This window comes from Podarcis pityusensis (genome assembly GCF_964106645.2).
Source record: "Podarcis pityusensis genome assembly, chromosome: 6".
NCBI lineage: Eukaryota > Metazoa > Chordata > Lepidosauria > Squamata > Lacertidae > Podarcis > Podarcis pityusensis.
Genome location: NC_138030.1, coordinates 31,029,793 through 31,052,358, shown reverse-complemented (window position 1 = coordinate 31,052,358; position 22,566 = coordinate 31,029,793). Strand labels below are relative to the sequence as shown.

At 42.5% G+C, this 22,566-nt stretch overlaps 2 protein-coding genes across 10 annotated transcripts in view; both read left to right on the top strand.

Moving 5' to 3' along the window:
• CEP250 (centrosomal protein 250) overlaps positions 1-6,232 on the top strand; it is a 129,324-nt gene extending 123,092 nt beyond the window's left edge. For 6 of the 7 annotated variants that reach the window (XM_081010403.1, XM_081010405.1, XM_081010399.1 and 3 more), the window contains 6 exons: positions 178-2,631; positions 3,402-3,530; positions 3,819-3,971; positions 4,349-4,456; positions 4,691-4,738; positions 5,260-6,232. In XM_081010403.1, the coding sequence (XP_080866529.1) occupies positions 178-2,631; positions 3,402-3,530; positions 3,819-3,971; positions 4,349-4,456; positions 4,691-4,738; positions 5,260-5,541 (3,174 nt within the window). In that variant the 3' untranslated portion in view covers positions 5,542-6,232. The remainder of the gene's footprint in view (positions 1-177; positions 2,632-3,401; positions 3,531-3,818; positions 3,972-4,348; positions 4,457-4,690; positions 4,739-5,259) is intronic. The other variant, XM_081010400.1, reaches the window with a different exon arrangement.
• A 1,182-nt stretch (positions 6,233-7,414) lies between these two features.
• ERGIC3 (ERGIC and golgi 3) overlaps positions 7,415-22,566 on the top strand; it is a 22,703-nt gene continuing 7,551 nt past the window's right edge. Inside the window, exons 1-8 of one of the 3 annotated variants that reach the window (XM_081011906.1) lie at positions 7,415-7,548; positions 11,528-11,598; positions 13,468-13,555; positions 14,547-14,633; positions 14,890-14,983; positions 15,823-15,988; positions 18,046-18,103; positions 21,713-21,727. In XM_081011906.1, the coding sequence (XP_080868032.1) occupies positions 7,461-7,548; positions 11,528-11,598; positions 13,468-13,555; positions 14,547-14,633; positions 14,890-14,983; positions 15,823-15,988; positions 18,046-18,103; positions 21,713-21,727 (667 nt within the window). In that variant the 5' untranslated portion in view covers positions 7,415-7,460. Of the gene's footprint in view, positions 7,549-11,527; positions 11,599-13,467; positions 13,556-14,546; positions 14,667-14,889; positions 14,984-15,822; positions 15,989-18,045; positions 18,104-21,712; positions 21,728-22,566 lie in introns of all 3 variants that reach the window. The other 2 variants (XM_081011904.1, XM_081011905.1) reach the window with 2 other exon arrangements.

Genomic DNA, 22,566 nt, shown 5'->3' with positions numbered 1-22,566 from the left:
CAGTTCAGTTTTTATGTAAAGCTTATGTTGAAAACCATCCTATTTCCTGTTAATATATAGTTAACAATAAAAGTAGGGTGGTTCAGCTAACATCATAGCCAGCTTAGCACTCTGCATAAAGAGAGCAAAGAGTTGCAGTTTGCTTCTGCATTTTGAGTAATTATATTTCTGTTTCAGAATGAACGAGACTTGTTACAAATGGCCAAGGAAAAGCTGACATGGGAACTGGATCTTCTTCGGGAATCTGTCACAGCCTGTGAAATTCGAGCAAATGCCATGGAGAAGATGAATCAGTCCCTAGAACAAGAGCTTCAGGCAACTCTGTCCACTCTCAAAATTAAACAGGAGGAAGCAGAGACTCAACAAAAGAGATTTATGACTTTGCAGCAAGATGCAGAAGTGCGAAAAGGTTTGCAAGAAAATCTGGATTACCTAACTGTTACTCTAGGAAAAAGAGATGAAGAAATAAAATCCCTGCTACAACAAAACAGAGAACTGGAGAGGCACAGAGAAATGCAAAAATCTGCTGTGGAACATCTCACTAAAGATCTAGAAAAGAGAGAGCAAGAAATTGAATCTCAAAACAAACAGATTAAAGACTTGGGAAAGCAGAATAAAACACAGGAGGCTGCTCTAGAGAGACTGAATATAGATCTAGAAGAGACACTCCAGAATGTGAAATCTCAACAGGGCAAGATCCAAATACTAGAAGACCTGTTACAAAACCAAAGCACTATAATGGAAAGCCTGAATTTGAATCTGGAGCAAAAAGTCAAAGAAATGAAAATCATGGAGGAAAAAATCCACATTGCTGAAGAGAATGAGTCAGCACAAATTGGTGCTCTGCTGAAAGAGTTGGGTGACTTGAAAATAAGGTTGAGTGAAAAAGATTGGGAACTCGCATCTCAAAAGCAGCTACTTCAAGAACGGGAAGAACAGGGGGGGAAGCGGGAAAAGTCTCTTCACACCAGCCTAGAACACATGAAGGCCATTCTCAGGAACAAAGAAAGGGAGGTAGAATCCCAGAGGGGACAGATAACAAGATTCCAGCAGTGCGAGGCTCAGCGTGAGAACCATCTCCATGAACTGCAAGAGAAAGTAAAACAGATGACATTCATGTTGACCCAGAAAGATCAAGAGCTTGAGTCACAAAAGCAGCAGATAAAAGAGCTGGAAGGAGAAATGGAAACAGAACTAAAGGCTCTTCGTGAACTTTTGGGTAAGACAGAGGCATCCTTGAAGGAAAAGAACACGGAGTTGGTGTTTCAAATGAAACATGAAGAAGAACTGAAAAGGCAGTTAGGAGTTCTGCTTGGAGATGTCCAGCACAGTGCAGCAGTATTAAAGGAGAGAGATGGTAGTGCAGAGTTTCAGAAAGAGCAAATGCAGCAGCTGAAGCAAGAAGAGCTGCAAGAAACAGCTATTGATTTGTTGGAGCAACTCAGGGTGTTGCTAAAGGAGAGAATGCAAGAAATTGAGTCCCTGAAAGAGCAGCAAGAAGAACACAAGGAGGAGAAAGAAAGGCTTGTGAGAGAAATGCAGACAAATCTTGAATTAGCAGAGCATGCTCAGAGAAATGGTGAGAGGCAACTGGAGTCCTTCAAGGAGGAGAATTGCCAGCTTAAGCAACAAGCGCAAAAAGCAGCAGCACACACTAAATCTCTATTGGAGAAACTGGAGTTGAACAGATCTTCTCTTCAAGACAGAGACAAGGAGATAGAATCTTTACAAGGGCACATAAAGGAACTCTTGAGGCAGAAAGAATTGGAACAGAAAAGTATAGCAAGCCTAAAGCAGGAGCTAGATAAAATGAAGCAATTAATGTCAGAAAAGGAAGATGAGCTTCACAAGCAGGCTGAGCAAATTAGCACATACCAGGTTAAAGTAGACATCACTCTTGCAGAATTACAGGTATGCCAGAATCGGGCAAGTCATCTGGAGGAAGTAATTAAACAGAGAGAAGAAGAATGTGAGAGAGGCCACCAAAAGCTTCAGCACCAACACAAGCAGTTAAAAGAGGATGAAAAAGAAGACTTTTTAGAAGAAGGGGAGAAAGAGAAGAGAACTCAAGATGAGAGAGTGCAAAGGCTAATGAAAGATGAGATGAAGGAACTTCTTGAGAACATACAGCATCTTCAACATGCACTGAAGAAAAAAGATGAGGAAGCTGAGTGGCAGAGAGAGAATATTAAGCGGCTGGAAGAGAGAGTTGGTGTTAAAGAGAAGGAATTGTTAACCTGCAGTGAACAGCTGAAGGAAATTGTTTCTCCTCTGAAATCAGAAGAGAAGGGAGACTGCAATTTACAGAGCTATATCCAAAAAATTCTTATGTGGAAGGAGGAGGAGGCAGCCAAGAACAAGTCTCTTCAGGAAAAGGAGCAGCAGTTGCAACGGCAAAATGAAAAAATTCAACACTTGGAAGACGAGAAAAGAGTAAAGAGACAGGAATTTGATCGTCTGACCGCTATTCTGAAACAGACAGAAAGTGAAGAGATAGAATGGCGAGAGAGAGCACAGAAGCTGGGTTTGTCTCTGGCCCAGAGTGAAGAGGCCTTGAGAGCCCTGAGAGAAGAAATGGCTATTGTACAGAGCATGGTTTCGGAAAGGGATAAGGACAGGCTTCATCTTCAAGTAAGGATTTTAGTGGTGCTATTTAAAAACTCTGCAAGTTGATCTGTTTTAACAAAGGGGATTAGACAAATTCACAGAGGATAAGGCTGTGAATGACTACTGGAATGATGGCTATGTTCTAGCCCCACTAATGGAGGCAGCACGTCCCTGAATAGCATGAAATCACAAGTAGAGAGGGTATGGTTGCACTTGTGTCCTGTTTGTGAACTTCCCACAGACATCTGTTTGGCCGCTATGACAGCAGAATGCTGGAGTAGATGAACCTTGGGCCTCATTCAACAGGGCTCTTCTTACACACTCTATAAAAATAAAGTAAGATTATATTTCGTGGTATGGTTGTATCTGTCCTTCAGTTCATTTTGTACTTTGTAGTAGGAGACTGTCTTGGCTAGATAGCATTATAAAAATGGGATTTTAGTGAGGTACCTCTGTGTTGCTCTCCAGATTTGCTGGACTACAACTCCCATCAGGCCTAGTTATTACAGCTAGTGGCCAGGGGTGATGGGAGTTGTAGTCCCGCAACAATGGGTGGGCACCACCTTAGTTACCCCTGCTCTGGGGTGTAATTAGCAGGATGTGAGTAACTCATAAGATGAAGTAGGAGAGAGAAAGAACCCAAGTAGCTGTGGGTTGAACCCTGACAGACACATCCACATTTAGATACAGTTCACTTGTGCATAATACTCTAGGGACACAGTAATAACATGTTTTAAAAGTCTGTGTAACTACTTGGGTACTTAGGTAAGTGAATAATATGGTTTGTTCCGCAGGAGCAGTTAGATACAGCTTTCAGAGCTCTGGAGGAAGAGAAACTAGTTACTAAAGCTCTGGCAGGAGATGCAAGTCTGCTACTCAAAGAAATTGACATGCCAGAAGTAAGGCAAAAGGAGGTTGGAAAGGTAAGATAAAGGAACAGGTGGGAAGGATACCAAAATAGAGAACACTTGAATTCTGATGTAGAAGGGGCAGTTGTTGAGTTTCCCAATTTATGGCACATGTCTAGTTTAAGGGGCTAATTGCCTGATTCTAAAATTTCCAGTAACAACAGTGCTGAGACGAAGTTCTTTCCAAGAGAAGGAAAAGACTGTGCCCTATCCATGGAGTAAAGTGTCTGTTCTGCATATATATAAATTCCAGTATCTTTTATGGTCCCTTCTTTACCCCACCCTGTTTTCTTCATCATGCAGGATGTGAGAAAGGAGGGAGAGCTGACATGGATAGCTGAAAGGAGACTCTTATGCAAACGCCTGCAGCTTCTGCAGCAAGCTGTTGCCAGGCTGGAGAATGATAAACATGGCCTAAAGCAGCATAATATGCAGCTTAGAGGTGCACTAGAGCAGGTGAGATTACAAAAAGAAGAAGAATCAGACTTAGTTCATGTGCCTCCTCCCCATTTCCCGGTGAAATTTAAACCTACCTTAGCACTCATTGCCCACCCCTTAAGATACTGTAACGGTGCCTGCTCCTAATTTTTCCAGTGCAAACTTGTACTGATTTAATGGGCCGGTGATCTTTTTGTTCTTTTCTCTCATACTCTGTGTTCAGAGATTCGGTGCTTTCTAGAATACCAATGTCCTGTGCGACCTAGCCTGCTCAGCTCCCGTTCTTCAGGTCGTCCATTTTCACAACCTTCTTCTGCTTATCCCCGTTTGTCCTGATGATCATTGTCATAATCTCTTTTGTGAATGCCCTTGCCTGCTTTTTCTCTTGTCTTCAGGTAGAACGTGAACGTAGGAGACTGAAAAGAAGTCATGGAGACCTTTCTCTGAGCTCTGGCCTCTCCCAGGCTGATTCTGGCACCCAAAAGGTTCCATCTCTAGCAAAGGTCTGAATACTTGCATCCCATCCATTATTTTTGTTCTGTAATATCCTGTAATATCTTTTCTTCTGGATATTAGCATGCTGGTCTCTAAACTCTTTTTCAGTGCTATTGTTGTCTTCAGTTGTCCTTGGATAAATGGAAGAAAAAAATAAATTTCCTCTTTAGTACTTTTCTCCCATGTTGTAGGCGTCTTGAAAATAAGCAAGTGGCTGAATCTTGTCACTTTTCTCTCTCTAGGAAGAAATTCAGGTTCTCCATAAGCAACTGGAAGAGTTACAAAAGCAGGTGAGCAGTTCATTTCTATAGCACCCTGAGGCTTTCAGAACGGTGTGCCTCTTTCTCTACCTCTTCTTCCGTTTTGCATCTCCACTGTAGATGAGCCCCTATAGTAGAGATGGCTAACCTGTAGCATCTGCCCCTACAAGCCGTCCTTTAAAGGTAATAATAATTGGAGCTAATGGAGATTCATTGAAGCACTTTACCATCAGTGGCATCTGGACAAATCTTTTAAGGGAGAGAGGATGTATGCTTCCTCCCCACCTTAATCTGTTGAAATCTTAGTCCCTCCTTTAACATAGCTGTTTATTACCGATCATGTCACTTTGCTCTTGTTCTTGTATAAAATGTTTACTTACATAGCTTATTATGCAAACACTGAAAAATGTTAGAAATGATTAATAATAATAAACCTGGATGATAAAAAATGGGACTGAAGGTGTTCCTTGCTGAGATGCAGAACTGTTGAAAGCAAGATACTCAGAATCAAACCATCTAGTAGTTCCTGATACTATCTTTTTCGTTTTTAGGTTTCTGTTCTACATAAGCAGCTGTCATTGGAGCGGAAGCAGAAGCAGGATTACGTTGACTGCTGTGCCAAAACAAGCCAGGAGCTTTCCTGCCTACACCAAGAGCTTTCTGATTCTTTAGCTGCTGTGGCTAAGGAGCCCGAGGCTGCTGTCCTGGAACTGGAGACTCGCAAGTTGGATGAAACCCTGAACCACAGCTTGGCAGTAGGCTGGGATGGTTTCTTTTCTGGAAAACAACCAATAAACTCAACACCCAAAACAGTCCAGAAGACCTCAAGATAGCATGAAGGAAATGGCAGGAGTCAGAAGCTCTGCAGAAGTGCCTGCATCAGAACAATCTGGAAAGACTCTTTCATCAACATGAACTTCAACCCATATTGAACTGCATATAATCATTAATATGCAGGGGGCTTCACCTCACTCAACTAGGCCTGGACTCTAGGACCCATGCTGGCAATTTGTCTGTTCATTGTTTGGAGTCAATCATGTTAAAACAAGCTGTGAAATAACGAGAATAGCTGGTGGGCTGCAAAATAAGTAGCTGGAGATATGTATTGTGGAGATTGTGTCATAGAACAGAACTCTGAGCTAGGGATGAGAATCAAACAAAAAAAGAGAACTGAATTTCTGGTGGGGAGAGTAGAAGTGAATTGCTGAAATTGAGTCCTGAGGGAGATGGGAGTTCACTAAAAAAAGTTCCAGCCAGATTTTACATAGAAGTCAGGTTAGAATTGTATGTTGGGGAGGGATTCTAACCAAAGCAGCATTATCTGAATTCCTTAATAATTTTATTGGGTAATGAGATTTTTTTCAGAATTGATGTCTTACCCTGTTCTGAATGCAGCAGCTCATTGTAAAATATCGTTAAAGTTGTTCAATATTTTTGTACTAAATATTTTCTTACTATTTATAAATATATTCACTTTAACTTTTTTAACTCAAATACCCTTCCACATTAAATATGTCTACTTTAGTTGATCACTTCAGTTCCTATCATGTTTGTTTCTGTTTGTTAGGAAGCTGTACTTCCTATGCTGATTTTAGCCCTTAATGTCAGTATAAGGCTATAAGCTTGTGCTGCTGGACCTGCAACTGCAAAAAGAAACACACTCATACCTCTGAAATAAGTATGTGCTTGTCTCATACACTCCTTTTTTGAGATTTTCCCTCAGATCCTGTCACTGGTTGTTTTTGTAATGCAGTGTCCTTTCTTCACAGCTTCATCAGCATGGCAAGAACTCCTAGGTAAGCTGAATTAAAATTGCACTCTTATTTTATGTGAAACTTCTCTTTTTAAGTTTGTAAATTCCAGTAACTGCCCATGATCCCCATTTTGCTGGCTGGGAGAGCAGAGTTTGGTAGAAAGTTGCTTTTACAGTCTATTTTCGGGTTACACAGTCTGAAGCCAGGTACCATATCATCTGAAACATACTCCTGTTTATCTATAAAAAATTAACTTGCCCTATATCAAATTGATCTCAGGCTAGGGTTCATTTAAGACAAGTAATCCATCAAGAAAGAGATAATTTCTCCAATTTATTGTTTTATCTTAAATACAGGGTGACTAGTTCCTCTAGCACAGGGGTGGGGAACCTTTATTCTCCTGTAGTTGTCCTGGTACCACTTTTCCTACTCAGGCAAGAAAGAGAAAAACAGAACTGGATATCACCAGCATGTTTAATGAGAGGTGCAGGCTAAAGCTGGTCTGGGTGTCCAGCCAAAAACCCCTCCTACAAAATGTTCGGGTTGCCAACAAAAGTAGTCTTCTTCAATTGATCCCCCAAAGCCCTTTCCATTCCGCAGAATGCAGAATATATACACACACCCCCCTCGCAAAATCACTGCATTCATTCCTCTCTACATGGAAACAAGCCCCTTTCTTTCAATGGGACTTCCATTTTCAGTTGTCTCTTTAGGATTGCGGTTCACAACCCGAGTTGGGGTGAGGCGAGAGGAAAAAACCCCGTTGCTACTTTTAAATTCCTTGATGAGGAGGGAAATACGCTGTCCGGCCAGGGCTGCACTAAAAATCCTAACCGTCTAAAAAAAGCGGGACCGCATGTCTTCTTAGGGGGGTTGTATGGCATCCCACTCCTCTCTATCGTGGCTGCCATAGCAACGGGGGGCGGAGCGGCAGAGCCCCCAACCGGAAGCAGGTTGTTTTTCCGGGTCACGGGGAGGGCGGGGTGGGAGTGCCCGTCATGGAGTCGCTCGGGAGGCTGAAGCGGTTCGATGCGTTTCCCAAGACGCTGGAGGATTTTCGGGTTAAGACCTGCGGCGGGGCGCTCGGTGAGAGGCGTCGCTTGCGGGGGGCGGCCTAAAGTGTGCTCTGGCGAGGAGCGCCTTCCTTGCGGCGGGAGCGGTCTTGCGGCTCGCGGGCGGGATTCAGACGCGACTTCACTCACGATGTGCTGCTTTCATTTGCGTGTCCCGTGTGCGAGTCTGTTACGTGCAGTCGCGTGTTCGCGTGTTCAGGTGACGGGCTTGGTTCTCACGTGATGTTTCATCACTTTAGCGACTTGCAGCTGAGCTTTCCTTCCCGGAAAGCCTCTCGTGGTTGAGATATGGCCCTTCTGTCTACGGTGTTTTTAATCCGCGCTGGTTTACTCGCACGTGTAAGTCTCCTCGATGGCAGCGGCAGCAGCATCAGGAAGGCTGGGCATGTGGGTGCGAATGAACCAGCTCTGGAAGAGATGCAAAACATATAGGAAGCGGCGTCCTTTTACTATACTGCTCCGAGCGGCATAGCAGGTGTGTGGTCGGTTTGGTTGTTGTGCAGAGCCTCTTCATGATCAGGCAGGAGTGGGAAGAGGACTAATTCTCAAGAGATGCCCTTAGTCAACTCAAGACAGCGACTGGTTTAAAGAGATTTTAGTATTTAATCAGGAAATGTCTTGGGTAACACTCCTTCAGTTTAGTAAACTTACTCTCCAGCAGATGTATTTTGCTAGCCTGGCTTGCTAAGAGTCTCCAATATTTCCATGCTGGCTGCAGAGGATGGGAATCTCCCATTTTTGTGTGCCCATTATGAAGACGCAAGAGACTAGTCTCTTAGCAACTAGTTAGAAATCTATCAAGTGTGCTGGCAGAGGAAGAAAAGAGCTTAAGGGAACCATCTTCCCTTTCTGCTCATCCAACATAAAAACCAAGCAGAGAACTCCATTGCTTCTCTACTAGCCCACTATGCTCTCCCCCTACCTCACTTTCTCTTATTAATAAAACCTTAGTTCTGTAAACACCTACAGGGAAAGGAGTAAGAGGGTAAATCAAACCTCTAGCAAGTCTTGATGGAGCAGTATAGCTACCATTGCTACCACAGTACCACAGCTTGTGCTGGGGAAGCCCCTTTCCTGTTCAGTGGTACCTCGAGTTAAGAACTTAATTTGTTCCGGAAGTCCGTTCTTAAGCTGAAACTGTTCTTAACCTGAAGCACCACTTTAGCTAATGGAGCCTTGCGCTGCTGGAGCACAATTTCTGTTCTCATCCTGAAGCAAAGTTCTTAACCCGAGGTACTATTTCTGGGTTAGCAGAGTCTGTAACCTGAAGCGTCTGTAACCTGAAGCATATGTAACCTGAGGTAGCACTGTACTATCTCTTGTGGCAGCAAGGCTAGCTCAGAATCCAGTGGGTCTTTTGCCAGCCTAGTTTCAGCCCTCGAATGCTCTGTTTCATGGGTTTCCCCATGGCTACTACCTTCAATAATATCCATCTGCCATTTGAGGTGGAGTCACAGATAGAGTCAGGCAGGCTGGGTAGAGGGACAGTTGGCCCTATTCACACCCCTATTCAACACTGCAGATTGAGGAGTTGGATTACTCTCTAAACTCCACTGGACAGTATGGGGCTAACTTCTGAGTAAATATGCATAGAATTTCCTTCAAGGCTGGATTTTCCATCTATTTTTGCTATTTTCCTGGTAGATACCAACACTGAACCAGCATAGTTTATATTTATAAATAAGCACATGGGAAGCTTTATACAACACTTTTTGTAGTATTTCTTTGCATGTTCATATGGCTATACCAGGGGTTTTCAGCCAGTGTGCCATGGTGCCATGGGTTGCCTTGAATGGTGGTCAGGGGTGTTGCAGGCAACACTGGCCTCTGCCCTTCTTTCCTTCCCTCCCTCCTCTGATGCCCTCTCACGTCTTTGCCTCCCCAAGGCTTACACATCTGTTTGTTGCAGCAGCCCTGGCTTCAAGCTCCCCAGGCAAATTGTGCCTCTGGAGAGGAGAGGAGAAGAGGCTGAGGGAACACTCCAGAAAGGCGGGTGTTCAAAAAGGGCTGAGGGGCTGCTGGCTCTGCAGGCAAAAGTCGACATAAGTGGGATCCTAAGTCCCACAGGGGTGCTACAGAAAGGATGTGGTTGGGTCAAGGGAGCCGTGGACTTGAAAAGGTTGAAAACCTCTGTGCTATACTATTCAGAAAAGCCTATTGCATGTATCTTCCTTTATAAGAAAGTTACTGTATTTTTCGCTCTATAGGACACACTTTTTCCCCTCCAAAAATGAAGGGGAAATGTGTGTGCGTCCTATGGAGCGAATGCAGGCTTTTGCTGAAGCCTGGAGAGCGAGAGGGGTCGGTGCACTCCAGGCTTCAGGAAGCTATCCGCAAGCCTTGGGAGCCCAGCGGGAACTCCCGCCGGGCTCCCAAGGCTTGCGGATAGCAGCCTGTTCTGGGGGCTGGGGGGGGAATAAGAATTTTTTTCTTTATTTCCCCCCCCCCAAAAAAAACACCTAGGTGCGCCCTATGGGCCAGTGCGCCCTATAGAGCGAAAAATACGGTAATGCCCTATAGATGAGGGTAAATAACTCATAAGACCTAGTATGCCTTTGAATTAAATTAAACTGTTGGATTAGCACCCATCTTCTAATAGTAACAGAACTGGAACCCTTGCCTGGCACCTTCACTCCATATCTTTAAACACCAAGTGAAAACATTTCTCTTTAAACAGGCCTTGGGCTAATTAACATTCTATGTCCCTTTAAATGTGTTAGGGGTGTTATTGGTTTGCTTTTGTTTTTGTTTTATTATTTATTTTGTGTTCTTATTCATTTTTGTTGTTGTAAACCACCCTGGGATCTTCAGACTAAGGGCAGTATACAAATTGAATAAATAAGAACAATAACAATAGTGAAGCCGCAACTTCCAACCAAAGGACAAAATACTTACTGTGTATTTTTTAAAAAATCTACCCCTGTTTAGTATGTAATCAGTTTGTTCCAGGAAACAATGCCTAAGCCAACAACCTGCTTGCTGTGCTTTCTAGCGGCTTTCTACTGCACAGTAGATTATTTTTGGAGATAACCTTGGGGCTTATTTGCCAAGTGTTGTATTCTAATTGGTGCTTGTTTTGAGAGCACACCTCTTTTACTGAACACAGGAAACAAGTAGGATATTCTTCCTACTGTTTTTTACTTTGGAGTAATTCCAGTTCCTTGGAAGTAGTTAAGCAGGAAAAGAATTAAAACTGATTCTACCAAGATGCTTCATTCTGTTCTTAATGGTTTTTGTTTTATTGTATTCATATTATTGTACACTGCCCTGATATTTTATGAGAGGGCAGTATACAAATACTTTTACAAATACATAAAGAGAAGAGATTTTTAGTGGGTGGATTGAAGACGTAATGACCACTAAAGTAGAAAGTGATCACTTAATCTAACTTAGGCCACTCAAGTACATATCTGTTAAGGCTGGGTGATATCTGGTTTTCAGCATCATGATCTATCAACAGCTAAATATAGCTGTCTGAAAAGTATCTCGGCTGCGTCTTCCTCCCCACCTTTCTGGGCTGGAGAAGAGTGCAGCATTTTGCAAAGGGTTCAGGGATATTTTTCAGCATGCTGAACAATTCATGTGGGGGTGCTGACCAGGTCTGTTGAGCCTTGCAATCAAACTAAATGTACTGAGAGTGTACCTGCAAAAGAACACATGCAGAGCTCTCTTGTTTGCTGTGTGTTTCATGGAAAGATTAGAGGTGATGGGCATCAGATTTTTGAGAAAGCTTTATCTGACTGTTGATCTTCATGAGTTCATTATTTAGAAGATATCAGATCAGTTCCTGCTATCTCCAGGAAAAGACCCATTTGGAACCCAGGAGAGCCACTGTCATTCAGTAAAGACAATATCAAGCTAGAGGAACCAATAGTGTGACTTGGTATAAGTCAGCTTCCTATGTTCCCTAAAATATTGATAAGATCGTGTGTAGTAGAAGTTGCAAGATATGACAATATGTTACTTGTGTTTTCCTTTTTCTCTCTCTGCAGTAACTGTAGTCAGTGGACTTGTCATGCTCTTACTGTTCTTCTCGGAGCTCCAGTACTATCTCACAAAGGAGGTAAATAAGTCTGTTTTTCTCATCCCCTGTGCACACACTCCCAAATACAGATTTTGCTTTGTCTTTGTTTTTTTATGCTAGAGATTTAGATAATTGTGGATAGTGTGCTAGACTAAGGCTGAAGCGATCCAGCCATGATGCTCATGGAGTTATTTGGAACATAGGAAGCTGCTTTCTACCAAGTCAGGTCATTGATGGGCCAGCCACCATCTTTTAGCCAAACTTACTTACCTCACAGAATGGTTGGGAAGATAAAGGGGAATCCAGCAAAGTCGTTGGGTGAGCAGAGCAGCTTCCATTCACGCAATGGAAGTTCGCCTTCCCCTCCTCCCCCTGCACCCGTGCCATCTGCTGCAGAGGGTTGGAAGAACCTCAAGCAGATTGAAGGAAGAGATGGAGAAGTTTCATTGCATGAATGAAAGTTGCTTTACTTGTGCAGTTACTTCGTTAGATGTCTCCTTGAATTACTTGAGGACAGGGTAGAATAATAGTCAAATACTAGCCACAGCTTTAGTGTACAGTTTATGTAAAAATCAACCAGAATTTTCATTCATGCTTTAGCTTAGGTTTCCTATTTTTGAATAGACTTTTATTCTATAATGGGATAAAATAGACTTAGAAAATCTCCTGCCTCAGCCTGCATGCTTAGTGTCAAAGCTTTGGTGTTGTTTTCATAGATTAATGCAATTGGAATTGTAAGATGCTATTCTGTCCCTCTGAAGCTCAACATCAAAAAAACTAAGATCACGGCCACTGGTCCCATCACCTCCTGGCAAATAGAAGGGGAAGAAATGGAGGCAGTGAGAGATTTTACTTTCTTGGGCTCCATGATCACTGCAGATGGTGACAGCAGCCACGAAATTAAAAGACGCCTGCTCCTTGGGAGAAAGGCGTTGGCAAACCTAGACAGGATCATTAAAAGCAGAGACATCACCTTACCAACAAAGGTCCGTGTAGTTAAAGCCATGGTTTTCCCAGTAGTGATGTATGGAAGTGAGAGCTGGACCATAAAGAAGGCTGATCGCCGAAGAATTGATGCTTTTGAATTATGGTGCTGGAGGAGACTCTTGAGAGTCCCATGGACTGCAAGAAGAACAAACCTCTCCATTCTTAAGGAAATCAGCCCTGAGTGCTCACTGGAAGGACAGATCGTGAAGCTGAGGCTCCAATACTTTGGCCACCTCATGAGAAGAGAAGACTCCCTAGAAAAGACCCTGGTGTTGGGAAAGATTAAGGGCACAAGGAGAAGGGGACGACAGAGGACGAGATGGTTGGACAGTGTTCTCGAAGCTACAAACATGAGTCTGACCAAACTGCGGGAGGTAGTGGAAGATAGGAGTGCCTGGTGTGCTCTGGTCCATGGGGTCACGAAGAGTCAGACACGAGTAAACAAACAATTCTGTCCCTATACACACAATCTTTCACTTGCTTGCTCATTTAAGATCCTCCATCTAGGCGTCTTTCACACTTGCTTAACCAAACGAGGAAATCAATACTGTTATTCTTTTTTCCACTCTGAAGGCGTCCTACCAATGATTGTTGTGCCTCAAGGGGATTTTCTCTTTCTTCGCTACATACAGTTTCAGAAAAAGGAGCAAGACAGAAATCTAGCCCATGTTCTGGGATTTGGTTATGATTGTGCCTTAAACTAAAGTCTATAATTCTGTTAGCCTGGTTATTCTAATTCTTATTCATGTCGACCTCTGACACTGTTTCTCTTAACGTTCCTGGAAATTTCCCTCCCTTTTTAGTTCTCTGAATGTGGAATGCTTATAAAACAAACATTTACAAATCTGGACAGATGAGAATAAAACTGATTTTTTTTGGTTTTTTTGCAATTAGGTGATTTTTCATTTTCTTCATTTTTAGATTCACCCAGAATTATATGTTGACAAATCAAGGGGAGACAAACTACGGATAAACATAGATGTTTCCTTTCCACATATGCCATGTGCTTGTGAGTATCTTCTTTAACATTTGCTTTTAATTATATTAAACCATGACAATATGGTATGGCTTGGCATCTCATAGCACATTATATAACTTGCGTGAACTTCACTGGAGTCAGTCATAAACGTCTCTACAGAGAAAATGAGTGAGAGACCAGGGGTTGAACCTCGTCCCTTACACAGGATGGCATTTTCTGTTCCTCTAGTGCAGGCTTCCTCAGCCTCGGCCCTCCAAGTGTTTTTGGCCTACAACTCCCATGATCCCTAGCTAGCAGGACCAGTGGTCAGGGGTGATAGGAATTGTAGTCTCAAAACATCTGGAGGGCCGAGGTTGAGGAAGCCTGCTCTAGTGAATTATTGGTCCTTCCCTATGCCCAGCTAATGTGGATATAAGGGGTCTACATTGCTGGTTTTGGACACTAAGTCCTCTCATCAAATCCTCTTCAGTGAATCAGCCTAATTCTTAGAAAGGTCCTCTCAGAAAACCTTTGTGTTTTGTACCATTTTGATATTTGATAGCTCAGTGGGTATATCACAGTGGTGGGGGACTTTGGCCCACAGGCCTGATTAGGCTTACCTGGCCTCCTCATTTGGCCTGCAAGGCCATTTTGGCCAAGCAATGCCCACTTGCCATCGCTTATGGTATCAGGTGTGGTGCAAGAAAGATGTGGCTGAACTGAAGGGAGGTTTGCAGGCACTGACAATCAGCTGATTGACGGTGTCACGAAAGCCCTGTGAACAGTGCTTTCCAAGTGCTGCTGATTAGCAGTGCCTGCTGTGCTTTTACCTGCATGGTATAATTTCAAACCATGTGGTTTGACAGGTGAATGGCAGGTGGGTGTCCCCCCGCACCTGTTGCCCTTGGCTCTTGGAAGTGGGGAAGAGAAGGATGTGGCTTTTCTCCCAGAGCCAGATCTGCACCCCTGGTTTATCATGAAGTAAAGGAATCATCTGATGTCTCAAGAAATCTGCCTTCGCCTGTCCATTGTTGTTTTTCAGATTTGAGCATTGACGCAATGGACGTAGCTGGAGAGCAACAGCTAGACGTTGAACACAACCTCTACAAGCAGCGCTTGGATAAAGATGGCAAGCATGTGACTCCAGAGGCAGAAAGACATGGTAGAATACACTGCTCCCCCCGTGTGGGAACAGTATTGCAGACAAGATGCTAACACTGTGGCATCTGATTTAAAGGCAGCTAAAGTGACAAGCTCACACTCTTGTCTACTGTAGGGCCAGACATTTGCTGCTTCTCATGGAGGTGCACCACTGTTAACAATGGTTGGGTATGCTGGGAATCTGGGGGTTGCTAGTACAAGGACCTTGTCTGTCTTTGTTTCAGAGTTGGGAAAAGAAGAGGAAATACTATTTGATCCAAACTCTTTAGACCCTGATCGATGTGAAAGTTGTTACGGGGCAGAATCTGAGGACATCAGGTATGCCTTAATTCCCTCACTATTACCTAGAGGCAAAGAGATGAAGTTGGAAGGGAGCTGCATAATCATAGCATTTCCTGAACCTTCTAGGAAGGAGTGGGTTCCAGAATGCTTTTAGTCAAACACCAAGTGCTTGCCTATTCTGCTTACTCTGGAGGTCAGGTTGAGGATGATACTGGTTTCCTCATAGTTAATTGGAAGAGAGGATAAATAGGCAATGCGTGGATTTCATTAACCTTCTGTCTTTCAGATAACAACGGGCCGGCTGCATTTAATATTTATTTTAAATTGTTGTAACCCGTCCTGGGATCTTAGGTTGAAGGGTGGGTAAAAAATTAAAATAAATACAAAATCATCATAAGATGGTGATGATGGTGATTTGTTATTATTATTCTGTGTACATAGCTCTGCAATGGTTCGGGTTGCCTGTTTCACCGATTAGAAAGGTCCTGCAGGTTGCTTCTGTGAGTGAAGCCATAGAATGATGAAGAGGTTACCACTTGTCTGTCATCCATGTGCTAGTAATCTGGGAACAGCTCAGCATGCTGCATCTGAGATAGGGAGATACATTTTTTCCACATTATTTACTTAGGGAAGACCTATAGGGCACATCTTTTTGTGTCCCTGCTGGTGGCTATTTCTTGCTCAGCAACCTTCGCCCTCTCCCAGCTGTGAGTTTTCTGAAGCTCCATGAAGCACGCAGGAAGCAACTGGCAGGGCTTACACAGCTTAGCACATTTCAGATGGAAGTATAGACTTTTATGCAGAACCCCATTTTCTTACTATGTGCTTCATAGGTGACCATTTTTGCTGATTTACATGCTTATTCTTTTTCACAGATGCTGTAATACTTGTGACGATGTGAGAGAAGCATACAGGCGGCGTGGCTGGGCTTTCAAGAATCCAGACACAATAGAACAATGCAAGAGAGAAGGTTTTAGCCAGAAAATGCAAGAGCAGAAAAATGAGGGCTGCAAAGTATATGGCTTCTTAGAAGTCAACAAAGTAAGTGAGTCAATTTTTATCACCTTACTCCAAAAGGTCTGTTGAAATCCCAGTGACACAAGTGACCAAGAAGCAAGGGAAACTAGAAAAATGGGATCCGCACTCTGGTGTTGCCATAGTTTGAGGGTCAGTCTCTAGATTTTTGCAGGCGTGCATATTACTGTTGAGCAACATACAAGATAGATACCATGTAGAATAGAAATTAATCTAGTGATTAGCAAACGTTCACCGACAGTTTTTAGAGCCAGAACATAAACTCTTTATTTAACCCCGTGGAGAATACGGGTTGCATGTGGAGTATGCTTTTATATGCTTTGGTCTACCACAAGTTTTTGGCAGCTTAAGTCTTTTCTGTACTTTGTTTAATCTTACAAAGAGGAATGCCAGTGTCTCCCTCTAAGCTCTCTTCCAGATTCCTTATAAGTTAGATAGTTCCTAATGAAACTGCTTATTCCTTCCACATTTGGCACTAGCTTCTCTCCTGTAACTAACACCTCTGTAGCAGGAAGTGACTTTTTTGGACCAAATTTACATATGTAGACTACTAAATACTAGGTTGTATCACTAAATGATAGCTTGTACCACTTCAGACTTCTGGGTGAAGGGTACTTCATTTCTGAATATAAAAAAGAAAGGGTGAGGACCACCCAACATACACAGTAGGGAGACCAGGCTAGAATCTTTCCTTTTATTTGGGATAGTGCCCAGACCAGTTTTATTCATCATATAAGGGGGAATGGATCTAGCCCTGTTTGCTTTCTTCTCTGCTAATCTACTTTCAAATAGTGTGGTTTTGATGGAGGGAAAGATTCAAAAATGTGGTTCACCATTTGCAGACTGAAGTGGTAAAAGCCATGCTGGATTTTGTGGGTTTTGGGTTTTGTTTTGATTTTACATAATATTACATATCTTTGGCAAAGATTGAGATTGTGCCATAAAAACATTACTTCTGATCCAGAGGACCTGATTACCGTATTTTTTGCTCGATAACACGCACCGGACCATAACACGCACGTAGTTTTTAGAGGAGGAAATTACAGTCAGCCCATCAGACTATAAAGTCACCTCGCCAAAAAACAATAGAGCAGGCAGACATGGAGAAAGAGAGGCTCTCCCTTCTCCCACCTTGGCTTTTACACGCTGCGCTCAGCTTTTGCCGGCTGCAGGCAGACACGGACGTTGCGCACAGAAGCCGGAGGAAAAGAGGTCCCTTCTCCCACCTCGCCAAAAAGCCATAGAGCAGGCAGACACGGAGAAAGAGAGGCTCTCCCTTCTCCCACCTTGGATTTTACACGCTGCGCTCAGCTTTTGCCGGCTGCAGGCAGACACGGAGAAAGAGAGGCACCTCTCCGAAAAGCCTGCAAGAGCGGCTCCTCCCACCTGCATTCGCTCCATAACGCGCACACACATTTCCCTTTACCTTTTAGGGGGGGGGGGGGACTGAGTGTTATGGTGCGAAAAGTACGGTAGTTTATGAACATGTGAGCTAATTTACTTCCATGAAGGAAATGTATGTGAAGTCCAAAAGCAGTAAGCCTGGAATGGGGAAAGGGAGCTACTTCTGATGAGAGGTGCTGTTCTTCCCCCAAAGGCTTCCATGAGTCCAGAGTATGTGGTGATGCATAGTTGGGGCTGTGTCTGTTCAAGTTGAGCATTCTTATCTCTTCAATAGTCAGTGTAGCAAGCAATCTGCATTTGCAGTTTGGAGGAGGGGTTCAAAGCCTTGGATATCATTTTTGTATCTTTCCCAATTTGGTGTCTCTTGACTTTAAAATATCAACTGTATGTTGATATAGTAATTCTCATAATTCTGACTGTTTTCAATTTGCAGAGAAAGGCAATAAGATTTGTACATTGCTGTGCTTTGGACATTAGCAACTCCTGCTTGGATCTAGTTTGGGTGAAAGTGTATTGAAGTACAGTATATAGGTTAAACACTTCACCTTCACATTCCTTGTGGAGTGCCCTTTTTAAGCTTTACAGCTTCACTTTTTAAAGTTGTTACAATCTTCTATGGAGAGCAGGGCAGTTTAATGAAATGTAGCTGTCTTTTACAGGTAGCTGGCAATTTTCACTTTGCACCAGGAAAAAGCTTTCAGCAATCTCATGTTCATGGTAAAGTAGTTTGCATTCTTCTGAGTGGGTTTTTTGTAATGTTCTCTTTTTACTAAATATCAGGAAATAATTGTAACTCATGCACTAAAGTAGGTATATAGAATATACTGTTAAGGAGGAACTTTCTGAAGGGATGTTCTGAGAAGTATGTTGGAAAACTGTGATGTTTCTATTCACATGAGAAAGAAAGTTGTAACATTAGATCCTTTGAGGCAGTGCCTTTCTTCTATAAATGGGTTTTTATCAATAGCCACTTCTGTCCTGGCAGTGGTAAGACTAGCATTTCAAAGCAGTTCAAATCCTGTTAATAATCTGCTGCCTTATATACAGGGTTATTTGACAACATAAATGTTTTAAGTAATGAAATAAAAAAATATTGTTATCCTCAGAGCCACGCCGGTCAGGTTGGCTTACAAAATTAAACCAAAAATAAGCACAAGTATACTTACCATGCACAGCACACATTATATTTCAAAACAAATAAATAGGATATTTTAAGATCAAGATTGAAATTGCATGCGGTAGTTTGATGCATCAAAATTTTTAAGCATACATTTTATGGCAGGCTGTAGCATAGTTCTGTGAGCATGCTGAGCTTATTCCATTGCCATACAAGACGAGCGGAAATTCGGCTTGAATGTGCACTTCCAGTATATTAAGATTTTGATACAAATGTTAGACTAGATCGACTAACACAATTCAGGAAAAAAGTACTTTGGCATCTGCAGCTTTTTCGAAATTCAGAATGCACATAATGCATGTATGTGATAGTGAATATACTGTCTGCAATCACTGTCTGAAGGTTTCCTCTTCAATTTTGTACTGAATATTCTCCATTTCTGGTTTTCACTCCTGGAACATAGAAATGGTTCCTGCCAAAGTTTCTGTGTGACAGTGCTATAGAACAGTGGAGTGTGGGGAACCTTTGGCCTGGCATGGGTCCCAATTTTAGACTGTAAAACTGTTTTCCTCAGAACATACGCACCTGCGTTATGTGATCTCAGGTGTGCGCAGGTAGAAATGTGGCTGGATCAGCTGCACAACTGAGTTTCCAGAGAGAACTCAATTGTGCAGCCAATCCCTGCAGGAAGCATCTTTGCCAGCCCTGTGATTGGCACTTGGGAAGCACTGAGCACAGGGTTTGCAAAGCACTTTATGCAGTGCTATCCGAAGGTCCAACTGCTAACTAGTTGTCAGGTACTTGCCAAGTGCTGAGCACAGGGCTAGCAAAGCCTATTGCACTGCACTTTCCAATTGCCCAACAACCCTTTGACTTTCAGACACTTGTGAAATGCTGCGCAATAAACTTTGATAGGTGGGTAGGACAACCCAACTGTAAATTGTCTGACATAATAATGGTAGTCCCACCTACTTGTCAGAGTTGGCCAGAGGGGTGGTGGTGACAGATAAAGCACTGGCCCACTGGGCCAAAATGGTTCCCCACCTCTGCTATAGAATATTACTCCTTATTGCTTCTGTTAACTTGTTGAATGTTTTCTGCTCTAGCACTTAATCAAAGGAAGATAAGCTTTATTATTTTCTGTTCCTCCCTCTCCTCTCAAATGGGAACTTTGTCAGGGAATTTCCCCTTCTCCTTTTCTGTCTTGACATCTTAGTCTTTTACCAAAAGTTTAACAAATGGCACTTTATTACTGATGAGTTCTTATACATCTGACTCGAAAAGTCTCTGCTGCTGAAAGGAAGTCAATGCTGAAATTCTCATCTTTTTCTGGAATCTTGTTTTAGATACCCTGCCAGTAGTTTAAGATCAACATGATTGTGTTTCTTTTACAAACCATCCAGCTTCTTCCTCCTGTTTGCGTGGAAGAGTAGTCTAGTCCAGAACAGCATAACATGGGATACAGTAAAAAAATATTGATATTGAACAACTGTACTCTTGCCTTCATGTTCCCCTTAAACCATAGCCTGTGCTAGAGGAAGCTTGAAAAAAAAAAGAGTATCTAATGTTGAGAGGCTGCTGCTTTTGCAATAACGTATATTATCTCTGCTTTAGATCCTTCTGGAGCAGTTGAGAGCAACCACCACTTATTGATAATACTGATTTGTTTAGTTAAATTTTAATTGTAGCTTCATAGGGTTTAGACTCTTCTTTTCAGAATATGAGCATTGCTCTACAGCTAGTATTTTATCAGCTGAACTACATAGGTCAACCAACTGTCATTTAAAAAAACTATTAACCTTCTATCTTTTTTAAGTTGGGAAAATATGAAGGTATAAATAATACTATGGGCCAAAGCATTCTGTTTCTTTTCTGTGCACTGTCTTTTTAATTTTTCCTGTAATAATTGATTCAGTTTAAACATGATTACACTGGTCCAAGCTCGTCACTTCCCTGCATAAACCTTGTTCTACCTGTTTCAGTTGCATGAGCTCCCTTCTGAAGGAAATAGGTTTCGGAATCTAGCAATCCGCATGACCTCAGTTGTAGTTCATGGTGCTGATCTTTGCTTTTCAGCATCTCCACCATCTGTTAAGGATAATGGATGTCATAATTCTGGTCCATTATTAGGCTGTTAAATATCACTTATATTAGATGGAACTTCTGTAGCTTAAGTTTGTGAAGGACTGTAGCCATGTGCATTAACCCTTGTGGCTGTAGAGAGAAGATGTACAGTATAGGTGTTTTCCAGTGATTAGGGTACAGAGGTTGTGCATGGTGCTCAGCCCCCTGGCTCACAGTCTCATCATCCCAAATAGTTGATCCTTTGCTTATTACTGTTTCCTTGCATTACTAGCTGACAAAATCAGTCATGGAAGAAAGATGAGTTGTTAGGGAGGTTTAACCAAATTCTGATGTGGATGATTTGCATCACTTATTCTGGCTGCTCAGTGGTGTAAGACTTGAGATTTCTCCCAAATATGTGATACTAGGACAGCTAAAGCCATGCCCATTTTTCTTTCACAGTTGAGAGGCAGTTGGCCAGAGGCAAAATAATTCCTTGGTAGAATTCCTGTGCTGTAAGTGTCAAGATCCAACTTGCTAATTGTGTTGCTTGTGAAGGGCCTTTGCCAGTGCAAAATGTTTCACTATGCACAGAAGCATTGGCCGGGCAAAAGATGGAGATTGGTTGAGATTTGTTTGAAACCAGTGATCAGTGCCAATTCATAATGTTTTCCATCCTCTAATCTTTGCTGCAAGACTGAGCATTATAGACTTCTGTGTTCCACAAGGCCATTCTTACCCCAGCCCCTAAAAGACCTAGAGCAGGGACAGCTTAGCCTTGGGAGGGCTGTATAAACACATGCATTCAGATCATCATATAGCATGCTGGTTTCCTCTGTGGGCCTGTAGTTGGTGCCCTGCAGCAACTGAAAGGGCAGCCAATGCTGTATCTTTAGGAAGCAACACAGTGTTCCTTTTTAGTCCTCAGGCCATAGGTATATGTGAAGGTTCACATGCGCGATTCAGTGCTGCTTTGTGCCCCTTCACAAATTGCTCCAAGCCCAGAGTTTTGTTGGCAGAGTAGCCAGTGCTGCTTCAAAGCAAAACTAATGCCAAGTATTGCCTTTGTTTTTACATCCTTGCTTTTCAGTATGGAGCTCTGAATGTTTCTCTCTTTCTTTTCTTAACCCTGCTCATTTTTGCAGTTCACGCTGTTGAGAGTAAGTGTTGCTGACTTATTTTCTTTACTATTTCTGTACTGTCTGTAATTAAACCAGTTAATTTCTCCAATTCAACCTTGGTGCTCCCTAAAGATTTGACAGAATTAAAGTATCAGTAGACACTGCATGTTTTCAGTCAAGGAACTGCAAATGGTTTTCACGTGGCTTTAGAAGGTCTCTTTTGTGTAAAAAATGTCAGGTCATTTCCGTTCTTATCTTCAAAATAATGTTCGTTGAACATACGGAAGAGAGTGCAGGATTAAGCCCTCTGCCCAGCCAATTGGATCTCACAGCATGTAGGAAAAAAGAGGACAGCATATAATATTTAAAAAGTCAGAAACAAAATTTAGCTTAGCTTTATATTGTGCTCATCTTAATACTGAATGAAATGTATCCATACCCTATAAAGACATTATGCCTAGACAGGGGACACCTAATGCGTGCAAGGACCTTGGGACGTATATCAGGCTATACATGTTCAGCCAAGCACAGAAGCCCCTTGGAGACTTTCTTCTGCAACTGGGGGGTGGAGCAGGTTTGCGGTGCAGGGTATTTTGAAGGCAGGGCCAGTGCAATTTGCTCTGAGGGCATTATCTGTGTTGCCGTAATGCTTGAACAGCACATTTCTTTCTTCCCATTAAAGTGTGAATGTGCCTTCTGAAACTGCTCTATAGATACATATTTTACTTTAGTTTGCAAATGCGAAGACCTAGGCAGACTGACCGGTTTGGGAAGCTTTGCAGACAACTGAAGGCAGCTTCACACATTTTAAAAATGCAAACCTAAAGACCTTGCATGGCATATTTAAAAAAGAAATTGATAGGAATACATACTCCAGA